At 43.5% G+C, this 18,077-nt stretch overlaps 1 protein-coding gene across 1 annotated transcript; it reads left to right on the top strand.

The window, feature by feature from the left end:
• The first annotated feature begins 1,145 nt into the window (after positions 1–1,145).
• LOC124687571 (protein YABBY 4-like) lies at positions 1,146–3,302 on the top strand. The gene is made up of 7 exons (XM_047221348.1): positions 1,146–1,259; positions 1,374–1,547; positions 1,644–1,833; positions 2,370–2,418; positions 2,538–2,613; positions 2,953–3,024; positions 3,200–3,302. Exons 1-7 carry the CDS (start codon positions 1,146–1,148, stop codon positions 3,284–3,286), a joined length of 762 nt encoding a protein of 253 aa, XP_047077304.1. The 3' UTR covers positions 3,287–3,302.
• Positions 3,303–18,077: the final 14,775 nt, after the last annotated feature.

Genomic DNA, 18,077 nt, shown 5'->3' on the forward strand with positions numbered 1-18,077 from the left:
AGATTTGACACTTTGGTGTCTCATAAAGGCGGTATATTTTTCAGTGGGAGGCGACGTTCCCGTCAACAATGATGCGCATGTGGTGACTTCGTCAATCTTAAGACCCGTCGTATAAGTTTCTTGGACGCAAGCCTGATAGGGTGTGTGTACGTGTTCATAGGGGTGAGTGCATGTATGTATATGTGAGCATCTATGATTGTACCGTGTTTCAAAAAAAATTGATACAGGCACGCGCTAGTTTGCTCCGTGTATTTCTCTGGCTTTAAGACGTTGTACTTGTAGAGAAGAGGCGGGGAGACCGGCCGCATCGCGCCACAGTTGGCCGGGTCCTGGCCCGATCCCCACCACTCATTCCCCTTTTCAGTCACAAATAGTACTCTCCAGCTTCAATCCATGGAGATGCCATGCCGCCCGGTTGCGTGCTGTGCCTTCGCCTGTGCGCGGGCAGCCGGAGACAAAGGCCAAGGCGATCCAAGGGGGCAGCTAGCTACCGCTTTGGGCCTATGGCCGTCCCGTTCCGTCCCACCACTCCCATATAGAGACCATCCCACACTCTCCCACCCGGGCACCCTGTCTCCCTCCCTTTCCCTCGCATCTCATCTTCATCTCCCTTTCTTGTCCAGAGCTACCCACACCGTCCGCACCCCCCATACCGCCTCGTCGAGCCCCGCCTTTCCGTCTTTGCTCCCGGCAAATCCCACATGCAGTAGTTGTTGTTCTAGGTGGTGCTGTCGTTTGTTTTTTTGCTTTCAAATCAGGAACAACGACAGATCCGCGGCTTTCTCGAACCGGGCTATCTGCTAGCAGCTGCTGGTCCGTCAAATCCGAAGGCCGGACATCAAATCACCCTCATCACATCAAAGGGGACCAAAAGGATATATATCTATCTCTGCCGCTAGCTACATCTTCCCGCTCACCCGCATAAAATTTCACTTTGATTTCTACTCTACACACCGTTGCTTGCTTCTTCCGTTCCTCAATCCCTATCCACTCTGGCTAGCTCAATTTGCTGCAATCAAGATTGCCGAGAAGAGGAAGAAAGCTCGATCAAAACGAGAAGCTAGCTAGCCGCCCATACCATACATACGCCGCTGCCTCGGCGCGTAATCTGGTGGGATCTACAGCATAACATACATTCGATCATAATGTCGTCCTCCTCCGCCTCGTCGGCTGTCTTCAACCTGCAGGACCACCTCGCGCCGTCCCCCACCGAGCAGCTCTGCTACGTCCACTGCAACTGCTGCGACACCATCCTCGCGGTACGTGTGTGCCGGCCGGCATGTTGCCATCATGCATATCCTAGCTTAATTAGCTTCCTTGCTCACTCCTATTTCATACCTAACTTTGAGCGTTTGTTTGATCTCCGCGTGCAGGTCGGCGTGCCGTGCAGCAGCCTGTTCAAGACGGTGACGGTGAGGTGCGGCCACTGCGCCAACCTGCTCTCCGTCAACCTCCGCGGCCTCCTGCTCCCGCCCGCCACGCCGCCCGCCACCCAGCTCCCCTTCGGCCATTCCTTGATGTCCCCTACCTCCCACCATGGCCTCCTCGTAAGTTCTTCCCTCGTTTAGCCAAGTTTTTCAGCAGCTTCTCAGCTCAGACCGGCCGGTGGCTACCTGCTTAATCAATTGTTGTGTTTGTCTCAGGACGAGGTGGCGTTCCAGACGCCCAGCCTGCCCATGGACCAGGGGAGCACCAACCTCAACGCCTTCACGGGCCGCACCAACAGCAGCTGCTCCAGCAACCTGCCGGCGGCGATGCCCGTGCCTGCCGCCAAGCCTGCGCAGCAGCAGGAGACCGAGCAGTCGGCCAAGAGCGCCCCTTCGGCCAACAGGCGTAAGGACCAGCTAGCTGCAGTTTAATTACACTGGTTTCCTTTCATCTGATTTATTTGCTAGTAGCTAGTTGCACGTACATGCATTAGTGGAAGCAATTTTTTCGTTGCCCAGTCTCTATTTGACGATATTTTCTGCACAGTTTTCGTTGGCTGTTCTTGGGAGGGGTAAAGGAAGGAGTTTTTTTCTAGCATGGACACACACTTACCACCTCGGTAGTGTTCTTACAGTTAAGATCCATATGATCATCAACATCAACAATCTAGCTCCCCGCGCCTCAAATGAGCATGCAGGGGAGAGATAAAATCCACCTTGGTAGGGTTAAGACATAGGAGTGGAGAGATAAAATCGAGAGCTTGGGATCGATAAAGAACAAAGACATACAATCATGTCCTGTTGCGGCAGGGAGGGTGCACCCATGCTTGTCTCCGATCGGTTATGTAGCAACCTCAGCATGTATAGTAGCACCTAGGTACATGCACACCCATTCGTCCATGTCCCTGCCTGTGCTGATCCAAATCTAATCTGTCGTTGCAGCTCCGGAGAAGCGTCAGAGAGTCCCATCCGCCTACAACCGCTTCATTAAGTAAGATCTCTGCGCACAATTACATTCTCTCCTAGCTTGGTTCTTCCTGATTATTATTACTCTATTAGTAGTTCAGTACATGCTCTTGGTGCTTATCATATGTTGATTTGCAACTGCAGGGACGAGATCCAGCGCATCAAGGCCGGCAACCCGGACATCACGCATCGGGAGGCCTTCAGCGCGGCCGCGAAGAATGTAAAATTTCTCATCACCTGCTGCACTCCATAGTACAACCTAGTGGAGTAGCAGCTCCTAGTAGATGTTCGCGTGTCGTCTTGATTTGACCGGTCGCTTTACGGTGTCAGCACGGTCACAGCGACAGCTTGTGTTCGGCTGCTTGCGCGCGAGATGCCCAGCGGCTAGCTGCGGGCGGCCTGTGCATCACTGCATGCATGGCTGCTTTAACTTAGCCCCACAGTAAATAGTTAGATAGGGTTTCTTAAGATTTGTTTCACCTAGCTAGAAGCATGCTTTACTAATCCAAACCTGCCGGTATTTTGGCTTACTCTCTTGTTGCTTTGATCATCATAACAGTGGGCCCATTTCCCGCACATCCACTTTGGCCTCATGCCGGATCAGGGGTTCAAGAGGACCTTCAAAGCTCAGGTATGCACTAAACCGTCAGAACTTTTTGTACTTCCTAAACCTTCAACCTACCCATCTTTGCTCCTTGAGGTCTTAAATAGTTAGCAAATCTGCAATTCAGAACTCCGAGCAACAAGTTATGGTAATTTGTTGCAAGCATTTGACTATGTGCACCTGGTTTAATTGTGGTATGTAGGATGGCCCTGAAGACATGCTTCTCAAGGATGGTCTCTATGCGGCGGCGGCAGCGGCGGCCGCCAACATGGGCGTCACTCCATTCTAGCTACCTAAATAGCAAGCCTCTCACGTTCTTGCCCATGTCCCGATCCAACTCACTTTTGCCGCAATCTAGGGTTTCGTCTTATATCTCCTCAATATCGCGTGTGTGTTGCCAATTAGATCTAGTTCTGCTAGTACTAGTATTTCTGTCTGATGGGGCCGAGAATGGAGATTGAAGTTGAATACCTAAGCTTCTCGGCTCTCATGACTATCCATCTAGAGCTACTTAGGTGTAGTGAGCTGTCTTATCTGTTTCCATGTCTACTTTTATGTGTTCATCATTTTGTTTTTCTTACTGGACTTCTTACTCCTATATATTATCCTGTAGAAAGTCAATGCATGTGTGTCAAGAAAATGTTTTCAGCATCTCGTGGTGTATATGTTTCGTTTCCTTGCATGCATTTTAGGTCGATGAAACGAAAATAAATCGCATTTCATGGAGCTTATAGACTACTTGCATCTCTATTACCTACTGCTAAGAATATTTCTGTAACAACTAAAGTACACCTATGTTTCCAACTTTTAAAAAATAAATGTGTGTTAAGGCTCCTAGATTGAAAATTTCAACAAAGTTAATTGAATACAACATGATTAATCTGCTAGAGCGCAGATAGGTCTGACCACCTCGCCCCTATAATTAAGTAAAATTTATTTATATACACCATTGAACAATTATAATTAGGAGGTTTGGGTCTCGATGAGAAGGTGTAGAAATAACATACATCTAAAATCAACTTCCGAAGATCTAGCCACCATCAACTTAATAAAGATTAAAGTTGACCACAAATGAACGTAAAAAATATACCATCACAACATATACTTCATTATTTTCCTACCTAATTCTTCTATGCACCACGTCACAAATCCAGATTTCTCAAGCATCTTTATCTCGTGACAAGAATCTAGAATTGATAATTAGGGTATGCAAATGTTAACTATTAAAGAGGTGAAAAGCATGTCAATTGTTAGCTTTTCTTCACCGGGAAATTAGGATGTTGTTTAATATGTTGGAGCTCAGATATGATCGAGCAGCTCGCCCATATAATTACGAATGATATATTTCAGATATGCCAATGAACAATTAATAATTAGGAAGTTAGAGTCTCGATGAAAAGGTGTAGAAAACATGCATCTAAAATTAACTTCAAAAAATCTAGCCACCACTAACTTAATAAAGATTAAAGCTGACCACAAGGAAACATCAAAATACACCAACATATACCTCATCATTTTCCCAACTACTTCTGTGTACCACCCCGAAAATCCAAATTTGTCAAGCATCGTCATCTCACGACAAGAATCTAGAATTGATAATTAGGGTATGGGTTTTCCGAATTACCAAGGGACGAGAATAGCGGTATCTATTTTTGTTCATAGTACCACAAATGTCATTCGGTTTTCCTAAAAGCCACAATATTCAGAATCAATACAGTTGTAGCACAGTATAAAATTTAATTATGAAACAAGAAACATAAATTATGCCACGAGAATTTATAAAATGAAATGATTTTCTAGAAAAACGACAAGGTTGGGGACAAAAATTGACTTAAGGTCTAATACCAATTTCTGGAAATTCCAATTGAAATGACTTTGCCAATTCCATGACAACCAAGCATGTTGCTTACGGAATGTCAATTGAATTCGATGATTCCAGCACGAAATGACGGCTTACAAATAAGCTCTTAAGTGAATGACCAATAAAAATAAACTGAACATGTAGGATTGTTCTTTAGTAGACCTCTAAGTAAAGACTATTGCATTTGTTTGGCAGATATAACCACTGGTGGACCTTGGGCCGAATAGTTGGGGTGACAAACATTCTATGCCTGGGGCTGGTTTTGGCTGCTAAATCGAGTGAAATATATTTCTGTATTTCTTGCTGGTCGGGGTCCGCCAGTGGCTCCAACGAACTATCGTATTCTCGCAAAGGAGAGGCTAATTCTCGTATGATGTAGTATAGGAAGAGTATGACAGGTGACATAATACATAGTCCCTCCGTTCCAAAATATAAGCCACAAAATTTTATCACACAATTTTTTATGGACAACTTTGCCATGGGATCCAACATGAGATTGATTTTCATTACCATCGCGACAACGAAGACAAAGGTTTTGGTAGCAGGAATAAAAGATGGGATATCGCTGCCTACTGCTAGGGTTCGGAAGGTTCATAACATATTACAGAAACATGATCATCTCAAAAGCAGAAACGAGCACACAGCGACACAAACTTTCCAGATCGAAACAGCTACTCCAGGTAACGCAGGAAAAACCAAACTACCAGTCAGGCAACATCATCATCTGTTTCCATCTCTTCCACTCTAGAATCTGCCGCTTGCCCCTCAATCAGTCGGATACCTCCCTTGGCAGGTCATCTCTCTGTCGAGGTTCTTGTAGTAGCTGAGGCCAACCTGAGGAGACTATATATGCTCCAGCCCAAATGTTTTCTACATCAGAAGGACAACAAAAAAACTAATTAGCTCGTTAGGAGATTTGATAAGTTTTTTTCTCAAAATAGATTCAATTTCTTAGCTTCCAAATGGTCCAGCAAATAGCAGAAATCTCAACAATTTGAGTGTTTCTGCTAGCAGGAACATATCGAGGGAACCACTGATACGTCTCAAACGTATCTATAATTTCTTATGTTCCATGCTACTTTTATGATGATACTCACATGTTTTATACACACTTTATGTTATTATTATGCATTTTCCGGCACTAACCTATTGACGAGATGCCGAAGAGCCAGTTGCTGTTTTCTGCTGTTTTTGGTTTCAGAAATTCTACAAAGGAACTATTCTCGGAATTGGACGAAATCAACGCCCAGGGTCTTATTTTTCCACGAAGCTTCCAGAAGACCGAAAGGGATACGAAGTGGGGCCACGAGGTGGCCAGACCATAGGCCGGCGCGGCCAGGGAGGGGCCCGCGCCGCCCTATGGTGTGGGCCCCTCGTCGGCCCTCCGACTCGCCCTTCCGCCTACTTATAGCCTTCGTCGCGAAAACCCTTGTACCGAGAGCCACGATACGGAAAACCTTCCAGAGACGCCGCCGCCGCCAATCCCATCTCGGGGGATTCAGGAGATCGCCTCCGGCACCCTGCCGGAGAGGGGAATCATCTCCCGGAGGACTCTTCATCACCATGATTGCCTCCGGATTGTTGTGTGAGTAGTTCACCCCTGGACTATGGGTCCATAGCAGTAGCTAGATGGTTGTCTTCTCCTCATTGTGCTATCATGTTAGATCTTGTGAGCTGCCTATCATGATCAAGATCGTCTATTTGTAATGCTACATGTTGTGTTTGTTGGGATCCGATGAATATGGAATACTATGTCAAGTTGATTATCAATCTATCATATATGTGTTGTTTATGTTCTTGCATGCTCTTCGTTGCTAGTAGAGGCTCTGGCCAAGTTGATACTTGTAACTCCAAGAGGGAGTATTTATACTCGATAGTGGGTTCATGCCTCCATTCAATCTGGGACAGTGATACGTCTCCGACGTATCGATAATTTCTTATGTTCTATGCCATATTATTGATGATACCTACATGTTTTATGCACACTTTATGTCATATTCGTGCATTTTCTGGAACTAACCTATTAACAAGATGCCGAAGTGCCGATTGTCTGTTTTCTGCTGTTTTTGGTTTCGAAATCCTAGTAACGAAATATTCTCGGAATTGGACGAAACAAAGACCAGGGGCCTATTTCGCCACGAACCTTCCAGAAGACCGAAGAGCATACGAAGTGGGGCCACGAGGTGGCCAAACCACATGGCGGCGCGGCCAAGGGGGGGCCCGCGCCGCCCTGTGGTGTGGGCCCCTCGTTAGCCCCCCGAATCTGCCCTTCCGCCTACTTATAGCCTTCGTCGCGAAAACCCTTGTACCGAGAGCCACGATACGGAAAACCTTCCAGAGACGCCGCCGCCGCCAATCCCATCTCAGGGGATTCAGGAGATCGCCTCCGGCACCCTGCCGGAGAGGGGAATCATCTCCCGGAGGACTCTTCATCACCATGATTGCCTCCGGATTGTTGTGTGAGTAGTTCACCCCTGGACTATGGGTCCATAGCAGTAGCTAGATGGTTGTCTTCTCCTCATTGTGCTATCATGTTAGATCTTGTGAGCTGCCTATCATGATCAAGATCGTCTATTTGTAATGCTACATGTTGTGTTTGTTGGGATCCGATGAATATGGAATACTATGTCAAGTTGATTATCAATCTATCATATATGTGTTGTTTATGTTCTTGCATGCTCTTCGTTGCTAGTAGAGGCTCTGGCCAAGTTGATACTTGTAACTCCAAGAGGGAGTATTTATACTCGATAGTGGGTTCATGCCTCCATTCAATGCGGGACGTTGATACGTCTCCGACGTATCGATAATTTCTTATGTTCTATGCCATATTATTGATGATACCTACATGTTTTATGCACACTTTATGTCATATTCGTGCATTTTCCGGAACTAACCTATTAACAAGATGCCGAAGTGCCGATTCTTGTTTTCTGCTGTTTTTGGTTTCGTAAATCCTAGTAACGAAATATTCTCGGAATTGGACGAAACAAAGACCCGGGGCCTATTTCGCCACGAACCTTCCGGAAGACCGAAGAGCATACGAAGTGGGGCCACGAGGTGGCCAAACCACATGGCGGCGCGGCCAAGGGGGCCCGCGCCGCCCCGTGGTGTGGGCCCCTCGTTAGCCCCCGAATCTGCCCTTCCGCCTACTTAAAGCCTCCGTCGCGAAACCCCTGATGCGAAAAACCACGATACGGAAAACCTTACTGAGACGCCGCCGCCGCCGATCCCATCTCGGGGGATTCTGGAGATCTCCTCCGGCACCCTGCCGGAGAGGGGATTCATCTCCCGGAGGACTCTACACCGCCATGGTCGCCTCCGGAGTGATGAGTGAGTAGTTCACCCCTGGACTATGGGTCCATAGCAGTAGCTAGATGGTTGTCTTCTCCTCATTGTGCTTCATTGTTGGATCTTGTGAGCTGCCTAACATGATCAAGATCATCTATCCGTAATACTCTATGTTGTGTTTGTCGGGATCCGATGGATAGAGAATACCATGTTATGTTAATTATCAAGTTATTACATATGTGTTGTTTATGATCTTGCATGCTCTCCGTTACTAGTAGAGGCTCTGGCCAAGTTTTTGCTCTTAACTCCAAGAGGGAGTATTTATGCTCGATAGTGGGTTCATGCCCGCATTGACACCGGGACGAAGTGACGAAAGTTCTAAGGTTGTGCTGTGTTGTTGCCACTAGGGATAAAACATTGGCGCTATGTCCGAGGATGTAGTTGTTGATTACATTACGCACCATACTTAATGCAATTGTCTGTTGCTTAGCAACTTAATACTGGAGGGGGTTCGGACGATAACCTGAAGGTGGACTTTTTAGGCATAGATGCAGTTGGATGGCGGTCTATGTACTTTGTCGTAATACCCAATTAAATCTCACTATAATTATCATGACATGTATGTGCATTGTTATGCCCTCTCTATTTGTCAATTGCCCGACTGTAATTTGTTCACCCAACATGCTTTTATCTTATGGGAGAGACACCTCTAGTGAACTGTGGACCCCGGTCCATTCTTTTAATACTGAAATACAAATCTGTTGCAATACTTGTTTTACTGTTTTCTCTCGCAAACAATCATCTTCCACACAATACGGTTAATCCTTTGTTACGAGCAAGCCGGTGAGATTGACAACCTCACTCGTTTCGTTGGGGCAAAGTACTTTGGTTGTGTTGTGCGGGTTCCACGTTGGCGCCGGAATCTCCGGTGTTGCGCCGCACTACATCCCGCCGCCATCAACCTTCAACGTGCTTCTTGACTCCTACTGGTTCGATTAAACCTTGGTTTCTTACTGAGGGAAACTTGCCGCTGTGCGCATCACACCTTCCTCTTGGGGTTCCCAACGGACGTGTCAACTACACGCATCAAGCAAATTTATGGCGCCGTTGCCGGGGAGATCAAGACACGCTGCAAGGGGAGTCTCCACTTCCCAATCTCTTTACTTTGTTTTTGTCTTGCTTTATTTTATTTACTACTTTGTTTGCTGCATTATATCAAAACACAAAAAAATTAGTTGCTAGTTTTACTTTATTTACTTGTCTTGCACTCTATATCAAAAACACAAAAAAATTAGTTTACTTGCATTTACTTTATCTAGTTTGCTTTATTTACTACCGCTAAAATGGCCAACCCTGAAAATACTAAGTTGTGTGACTTCACTAGCACAAATAATAATGATTTCCTATGCACACCTATTGCTCCACCTGCTACTACAGCGAGAATTCTTTGAAATTAAACCTGCTTTACTCGAATCTTGTTATGCGAGAGCAATTTTTTGGTGTTAGTTCTGATGATGCTGCTGCCCATCTCAATAATTTTGTTGAACTATGTGAAATGCAAAAATATAAAGATGTAGATGGTGAAATTATAAAATTAAAATTGTTCCCTTTCTCATTAAGAGGAAGAGCTAAAGATTGGTTGCTATCTCTGCCTAAGAATAGTATTGATTCCTGGACTAAATACAAGGATGCTTTTATTGGTAGATATTATCCCCCTGCTAAAACTATATCTTTGAGGAGTAGCATAATGAATTTTAAACAATTGGATAATGAACATGTTGCTCAAGCTTGGGAAAGAATGAAATCTCTCGGTTAAAAATTGCCCAACCCATGGATCGACTACTTGGATGATCATCCAAACCTTCTATGCAGGACTAAATTTTTCTTCGCGGAATTTATTGGATTCAGCTGCTGGAGGTACCTTTATGTCCATCACTCTTGGTGAAGCAACAAAGTTTCTTGATAATATGATGGTTAATTACTCTGAATGGCACACGGAAAGAGCTCCACAAGGTAAGAAGGTAAATTCGTTGAAGAAACCTCTTCCTTGAGTGATAAGATTGATGCTATTATGTCTATGCTTGTTAATGGTAGGATTAATGTTGATCCTAATAATGTTCCGTTAGCTTCATTGGTTGCTCAAAATTCTAGACCATATCCTTCTAATGGTAATTCTTATGGTAGATATGTTTCACCTAATGAGGAAAAGATGTTAGAAATTGAAAGGTCCACCAAGAGCTTTATGCAATCACAGTATGAGCAAAATAAATTGTTTACTAAAACTATGAATGAGCAATCTACCTTGTTGAAGAAAATAGGAAATCAACTTGAAAATTTGAATATGGAGATTTACGGGTTGCAAACTAAACTTGCAAATGCTGAAGACCGAATCTCATACATGTCCGCGTCACAATCTTCTTTAATTAATAAAATGGCTGCTAAACACTGAGGATATTGAAAATAAAATTGTTACTACAGCAAATGCCATCCAAGTTAGAATTAATGAGAATATAAGATTAATGGCTGAACTGCGTGCTAGGTGGGATAGAGAAGAAAATGAAAAACTAGCTAAAAAGGAAAATGTAGCTAAAGTTTGGACTATTACCACCACTAGCAATGCTAATAATTCACATGTTGCTGCACCTCCTACTATCAATGGTAAAATAATTGGTGTTGGCAATGCTTCTACTCCTAGTGCAAAGCGCGCAAAATTACCCGAAACTGCTAAAACTCTCTGAAACTGCTTGTGATAAAACTGCTGAAATTTTTTCCAACCTTGGGGATGATAATCCCATTGCTTTAGATTGTAATGATTTAGATTTTGATGATTGCCACATCTCTGAAGAATAAGTTCTTGCAAAAACTTGCTAAAAGTCCCAATGCTAGCGCTGTAAACTTGGCTTTCACAAAACATATTACAAATGCTCTCATAAAAGCTAGAGAAGAAAAACTAAAACTTGAAACTTCTATTCCTAGAAAGCTAGAGGATGGTTGGGAGCCCATCATTAAAATGAGAGTCAAAGATTTTGATTGTAATGCTTTATGTGATCTTGGTGCAAGTATTTCGTTATGCCTAAAAAAGTCTATGATATGCTTGACTTGCCACCATTGAAAAATTGTTATTTGGATGTTAATCTCGCTGATAATGCTAAAAAGAAACCTTTGGGGAAGGTTGATAATGTTCATATTATGGTTAACAATAACCTTGTCCCCGTTGATTTTGTTGTCTTGGATATTGAATGCAATGCATCTTGCCCCATTATATTGGGAAGACCTTTTCTTCGAACCGTTGGTGCTACTATTGATATGAAGGAAGGTAATATTAAATATCAATTTCCTCTCAAGAAAGGTATGGAACATTTCCCTAGAAAGAGAATGAAGTTACCTTATGATTCTATTATTAGAACAAATTATGATGTTGATGCTTCGTCTTTCGATGTTACTTGAGTTACACTTTCTGCGCCTAGCTGAAAGGCGTTAAAGAAAAGCGCTTATGGGAGACAACCCATGTTTTTACTACAGTATTTTTGTTTTATATTTGTGTCTTGGAAGTTGTTTACTACTGTAGCAACCTCTCCTTATCTTAGTTTTGAGTTTTGTTGTGCCAAGTAAAGTCTTTGATAGTAAAGTAAGTACTAGATTTGGATTACTGCGCAGTTCCAGATTTCTTTGCTGTCACGAATCTGGGTCTACCTCCCTGTAGGTAGCTCAGAAAATTAAGCCAATTTACGTGCATGATCCTCAGATATGTACGCAACTTTCATTCAATTTGAGAATTTTCATTTGAGCAAGTCTGGTGGCCTAATAAAATCCATCTTTACGGACTGTTCTGTTTTGACAGATTCTGCCTTTTATTTTGCATTGCCTCTTTCGCTATGTTGGATGAATTTCTTTGATCCATTAATGTCCAGTAGCTTTATGCAATGTCCAGAAGTGTTAAGAATGATTGTGTCACCTCTGAACATGTGAATTTTTATTATGCACTAACCCTCTAATGAGTTGTTTCGAGTTTGGTGTGGAGGAAGTTTTCAAGGATCAAGAGAGGAGTATGATGCAATATGATCAAGGAGAGTGAAAGCTCTAAGCTTGGGGATGCCCCGGTGGTTCACCCCTGCATATTCTAAGAAGACTCAAGCGTCTAAGCTTGGGGATGCCCAAGGCATCCCCTTCTTCATCGACAACATTATCGGGTTCCTCCCTCGAAACTATATTTTTATTCCGTCACATCTTATGCACTTTGCTTGGAGCGTCGGTTTGTTTTTGTTTTTTGTTTTGTTTGAATAAAATGGATCCTAGCATTCACTTTGTGGGAGAGAGACACGCTCCGCTGTAGCATATGGACAAATATGTCCTTAGGCTCTACTCATAGTATTCATGGCAAAGTTTCTTCTTCGTTAAATTGTTATATGGTTGGAATTGGAAAATGCTACATGTAGTAACTCTAAAATGTCTTGGATAATTTGATACTTGGCAATTGTTGTGCTCATGTTTAAGCTCTTGCATCATATACTTTGCACCCATTAATGAAGAAATACTTAGAGCTTGCTAATTTGGTTTGCATATTTGGTTTCTCTAGAGTCTAGATAACATCTAGTATTGAGTTTTGAACAACAAGGAAGACGGAGTAGAGTCTTATAATGTTTACAATATGTCTTTTATGTGAGTTTTGCTGCACCGTTCATCCTTGTGTTTGTTTCAAATAACCTTGCTAGCCTAAACCTTGTATCGAGAGGGAATACTTCTCATGCATCCAAAATCCTTGAGCCAACCACTATGCCATTTGTGTCCACCATACCTACCTACTACATGGTATTTATCCGCCATTCCAAAGTAAATTGCTTGAGTGCTACCTTTAAAATTCCATCATTCACCTTTCCAATATATAGCTCATGGGACAAATAGCTTAAAAACTATTGTGGTATTGAATATGTACTTATGCACTTTATCTCTTATTAAGTTGCTTGTTGTGCGATAACCATGCTTCTGGGGACGCCATCAACTATTCTTTGCTGAATATCATGTGAGTTGCTATGCATGTCCGTCTTGTCTGAAGTAAGAGAGATCTACCACCTTTATGGTTGGAGCATGCATATTGTTAGAGAATAACATTGGGCCGCTAACTAAAGCCATGAATCATGGTGGAAGTTTCTGTTTTGGACACATATCCTCAATCTCATATGAGAATAATAATTGTTGCCACATGCTTATGCATTAAAAAGAGGAGTCCATTATCTGTTGTCCATGTTGTCCCGGTATGGATGTCTAAGTTGAGAATAATCAAAAGCGAGAAATCCAAAATGCGAGCTTTCTCCTTAGACCTTTGTACAGGCGGCATGGAGGTACCCCATTGTGACACTTGGTTAAAACATGTGCATTGCAAAGATCCGGTAGTCCAAGCTAATTAGGACAAGGTGCGGGCACTATTAGTATACTATGCATGAGACTTGCAACTTGTAAGATATAATTTTCATAACTCATATGCTTTATTACTACCGTTGACAAAATTGTTTCATGTTTTCAAAATAAAAGCTCTAGCACAAATATAGCAATCGATGCTTTCCTCTTTGAAGGACCATTCTTTTTACTTTTATGTTGAGTCAGTTCACCTATCTCTCTCCACCTCAAGAAGCAAACACTTGTGTGAACTATGCATTGATTCCTACATATTTGCATATTGTACTTGTTATATTACTCTATGTTGACAATTATCCATGAGATATACATGTTACAAGTTGAAAGCAACCGCTGAAACTTAATCTTCCTTTGTGTTGCTTCAATACCTTTACTTTGATTTATTGCTTTATGAGTTAACTCTTATGCAAGACTTATTGATGCTTGTCTTGATGTACTATTCATGAAAAGTCTTTGCTTTATGATTCACTTGTTTACTCATGTCATTACCATTGTTTTGATCGCTGCATTCACTACATATGTTTACAAATAGTATGATCAAGGTTATGATAGCATATCACTTCAGAAATTATCTTTGTTATCGTTTTACCTGCTCGGGACGAGCAGAACTAAGCTTGGGGATGCTTGATACGTCTCCGACGTATCGATAATTTCTTATGTTCTATGCCATATTATTGATGATACCTACATGTTTTATGCACACTTTATGTCATATTCGTGCATTTTACTGGAACTAACCTATTAACAAGATGCCGAAGTGCCGATTCTTTGTTTTCTGCTGTTTTTGGTTTCAGAAATCCTAGTAACGAAATATTCTCGGAATTGGACGAAACAAAGACCCGGGGGCCTATTTCGCCACGAACCTTCCAGAAGACCGAAGAGCATACGAAGTGGGGCCACGAGGTGGCCAAACCACATGGCGGCGCGGCCAAGGGGGCCGCGCCGCCCGTGGTGTGGGCCCCTCGTTAGCCCCCGACTCTGCCCTTCCGCCTACTTAAAGCCTCCGTCGCGAAACCCCCGATGCGAAAAACCACGATACGGAAAATCTTGCCGAGACGCCGCCGCCGCCGATCCCATCTCGGGGGATTCGGAGATCTCCTCCGGCACCTCGCCGGAGAGGGGATTCATCTCCGGAGGACTCTACACCGCCATGGTCGCCTCCGGAGTGATGAGTGAGTAGTTCACCCTGGACTATGGGTCCATAGCGGTAGCTAGATGGTTGTCTTCTCCTCATTGTGCTTCATTGTTGGATCTTGTGAGCTGCCTAACATGATCAAGATCATCTATCCGTAATACTCTATGTTGTGTTTGTCGGGATCCGATGGATAGAGAATACCATGTTATGTTAATTATCAAGTTATTACATATGTGTTGTTTATGATCTTGCATGCTCTCCGTTACTAGTAGAGGCTCGGCCAAGTTTTTGCTCTTAACTCCAAGAGGGAGTATTTATGCTCGATAGTGGGTTCATGCCGCATTGACACCAGGACGATGTGACGAAAGTTCTAAGGTTGTGCTTGTGTCTGTTGCCACTAGGGATAAAACATTGGCGCTATGTCCGAGGATGTAGTTGTTGATTACATTACGCACCATACTTAATGCAATTGTCTCGTTGCTTAGCAACTTAATACTGGAGGGGTTCGGACGATAACCTGAAGGTGGACTTTTTAGGCATAGATGCAGTTGGATGGCGGTCTATGTACTTTGTCGTAATGCCCAATTAAATCTCACTATACTTATCATGACATGTATGTGCATTGTTATGCCCTCTCTATTTGTCAATTGCCCGACTGTAATTTGTTCACCCAACATGCTTTTATCTTATGGGAGAGACACCTCTAGTGAGCTGTGGACCCCGGTCCATTCTTTTAATACTGAAATACAAATCTGCTCGCAATACTTGTTTTACTGTTTTCTCCGCAAACAATCATCTTCCACACAATACGGTTAATCCTTTGTTACGGCAAGCCGGTGAGATTGACAACCTCATCTGTTTCGTTGGGGCAAAGTACTTTGGTTGTGTTGTGCAGGTTCCACGTTGGCGCCGGAATCTCCGGTGTTGCGCCGCACTACATCCCGCCGCCATCAACCTTCAACGTGCTTCTTGACTCCTACTGGTTCGATTAAACCTTGGTTTCTTACTGAGGGAAACTTGCCGCTGTGCGCATCACACCTTCCTCTTGGGGTTCCCAACGGACGTGTCAACTACACGCATCAGACAGTGACAGGAAGTTCTAAGGTTGTGGATGTGCTGTTGCCACTAGGGAGAAAACATCAATGTTTTGTCTAAGGATATTTGTGTTGATTACATTACGCACCATACTTAATGCAATTGTCTGTTGTTTGCAACTTAATACTGGAAGGGGTGCGGATGCTAACCTGAAGGTGGACTTTTTTAGGCATAGATGCATGCTGGATAGCGGTCTAAGTACTTTGTCGTAATGCCCTGATTAAATCTCATAGTAGTCATCGTGATATGTATGTGCATTGTTATGCCCTTGATGGCGTGTATTTCACACGTTCGTTGGGCAACCCCAATAGGAAGGTATGATGCGCACAGCAGCAAGTTTTCCCTCAGAAAGAAACCAAGGTTTATCGAACCAGGAGGAGCCAAGAAGCACGTTGAAGGTTGATGGCGGCGGGATGTAGTGCGGCGCAACACCAGAGATTCCGGCGCCAACGTGGACCCTGCACAACACAACCAAAGTACTTTGCCCCAACGAAACAGTGAGGTTGTCAATCTCACCGGCTTGCTGTAACAAAGGATTAACCGTATTGTGTGGAAGATGATTGTTTGCAGAGAAAACGAGTAAAACAAGTATTGCAGCAGATTTGTATTTCAGTATTAAAGAATGGACCGGGGTCCACAGTTCACTAGAGGTGTCTCTCCCATAAGATAAAAGCATGTTGGGTGAACAAATTACAGTCGGGCAATTGACAAATAGAGAGGGCATAACAATGCACATACATGACATGATAAGTATAGTGAGATTTAATTGGGCATTACGACAAAGTACATAGACCGCCATCCAACTGCATCTATGCCTAAAAGTCCACCTTCAGGTTATCGTCCGAACCCCCTCCGGTATTAAGTTGCAAAGCAACAGACAATTGCATTAAGTATGGTGCGTAATGTAATCAACAACTACATCCTCGGACATAGCGCCAATGTTTTATCCCTAGTGGCAACAACACAACACAACCTTAGAACTTTCTGTCACTGTTCCCGTGTGTCAATGCAGGCATGAACCCACTATCGAGCATAAGTACTCCCTCTTGGAGTTAAAAGTAAAAACTTGGCCAGAGCCTCTACTAGAAACGGAGAGCATGCAAGATCATAAACAACACATGTATAATAACTTGATAATTAACATGACATGGTATTCTCTATCCATCGGATCCCGACAAACACAACATATAGAATTACAGATAGATGATCTTGATCATGTTAGGCAGCTCACAAGATCCAACAATGAAGCACAATGAGGAGAAGACAACCATCTAGCTACTGCTATGGACCCATAGTCCAGGGGTGAACTACTCACTCATCACTCCGGAGGCGACCATGGCGGTGTAGAGTCCTCCGGGAGATGAATCCCTCTCCGGCAGGGTGCCGAGGAGATCTCCAGAATCCCCCGAGATGGGATTGGCGGCGGCGGCGTCTCGGTAAGGTTTTCCGTATCGTGGTTTTTCGCCTCGGGGGTTTCGCGACGGAGGCTTTAAGTAGGCGGAAGGGCAGAGTCGGGGACGGACGAGGGCCCACGCTATAGGTCGGCGCGGCCGGGGCTTGGGCCGCGCTGCCCTATAGCTTGGCCACCTCGTGGCCCCACTTCGTGTGTTCTTCGGTCTTCCGGAAGCTCCGTGGAAAAATAGGACCACAGGTCTTCGTTTCGTCCAATTCCGAGAATATTTCGTTACTAGGATTTCCGAAACCAAAAACAGCAGAAAACAGGAACTGGCACTTCGGCATCTTGTTAATAGGTTAGTTCCAGAAAATGCACGAATATGACATAAAGTGTGCATAAAACATGTAGGTATCATCAATAATATGGCATAGAACATAAGAAATTATCGATACGTCGGAGACGTATCAAGCATCCCTAAGCTTAGTTCTGCTCGTCCCGAGCGAGTAAAACGATAACAAAGATAATTTCTGAAGTGATATGCCATCATAACCTTGATCATACTATTTGTAAACATATGTAGTGGATGCAGCGATCAAAACAATGGTGATGACATGAGTAAACAAGTGAATCATATAGCAAAGACTTTTCATGAATAGTACTTCAAGACAAGTATTAATAAGTCTTGCATAAGAGTTAACTCTTAAAGCAATAAATCAAAGTAAAGGTATTGAAGCAACACAAAGGAAGATTAAGTTTCAGCGGTTGCTTTCAACTTGTAACATGTATATCTCATGGATAATTGTCAACATAGAGTAATATAACAAGTACAATATGCAAGTATGTAGGAATCAATGCACGGTTCACACAAGTGTTTGCTTCTTGAGGTGGAGAGA

The sequence above is a fragment of the Lolium rigidum genome, chromosome 2 (genome assembly GCF_022539505.1).
Source record: "Lolium rigidum isolate FL_2022 chromosome 2, APGP_CSIRO_Lrig_0.1, whole genome shotgun sequence".
Taxonomy (NCBI): Eukaryota; Viridiplantae; Streptophyta; class Magnoliopsida; order Poales; family Poaceae; genus Lolium; species Lolium rigidum.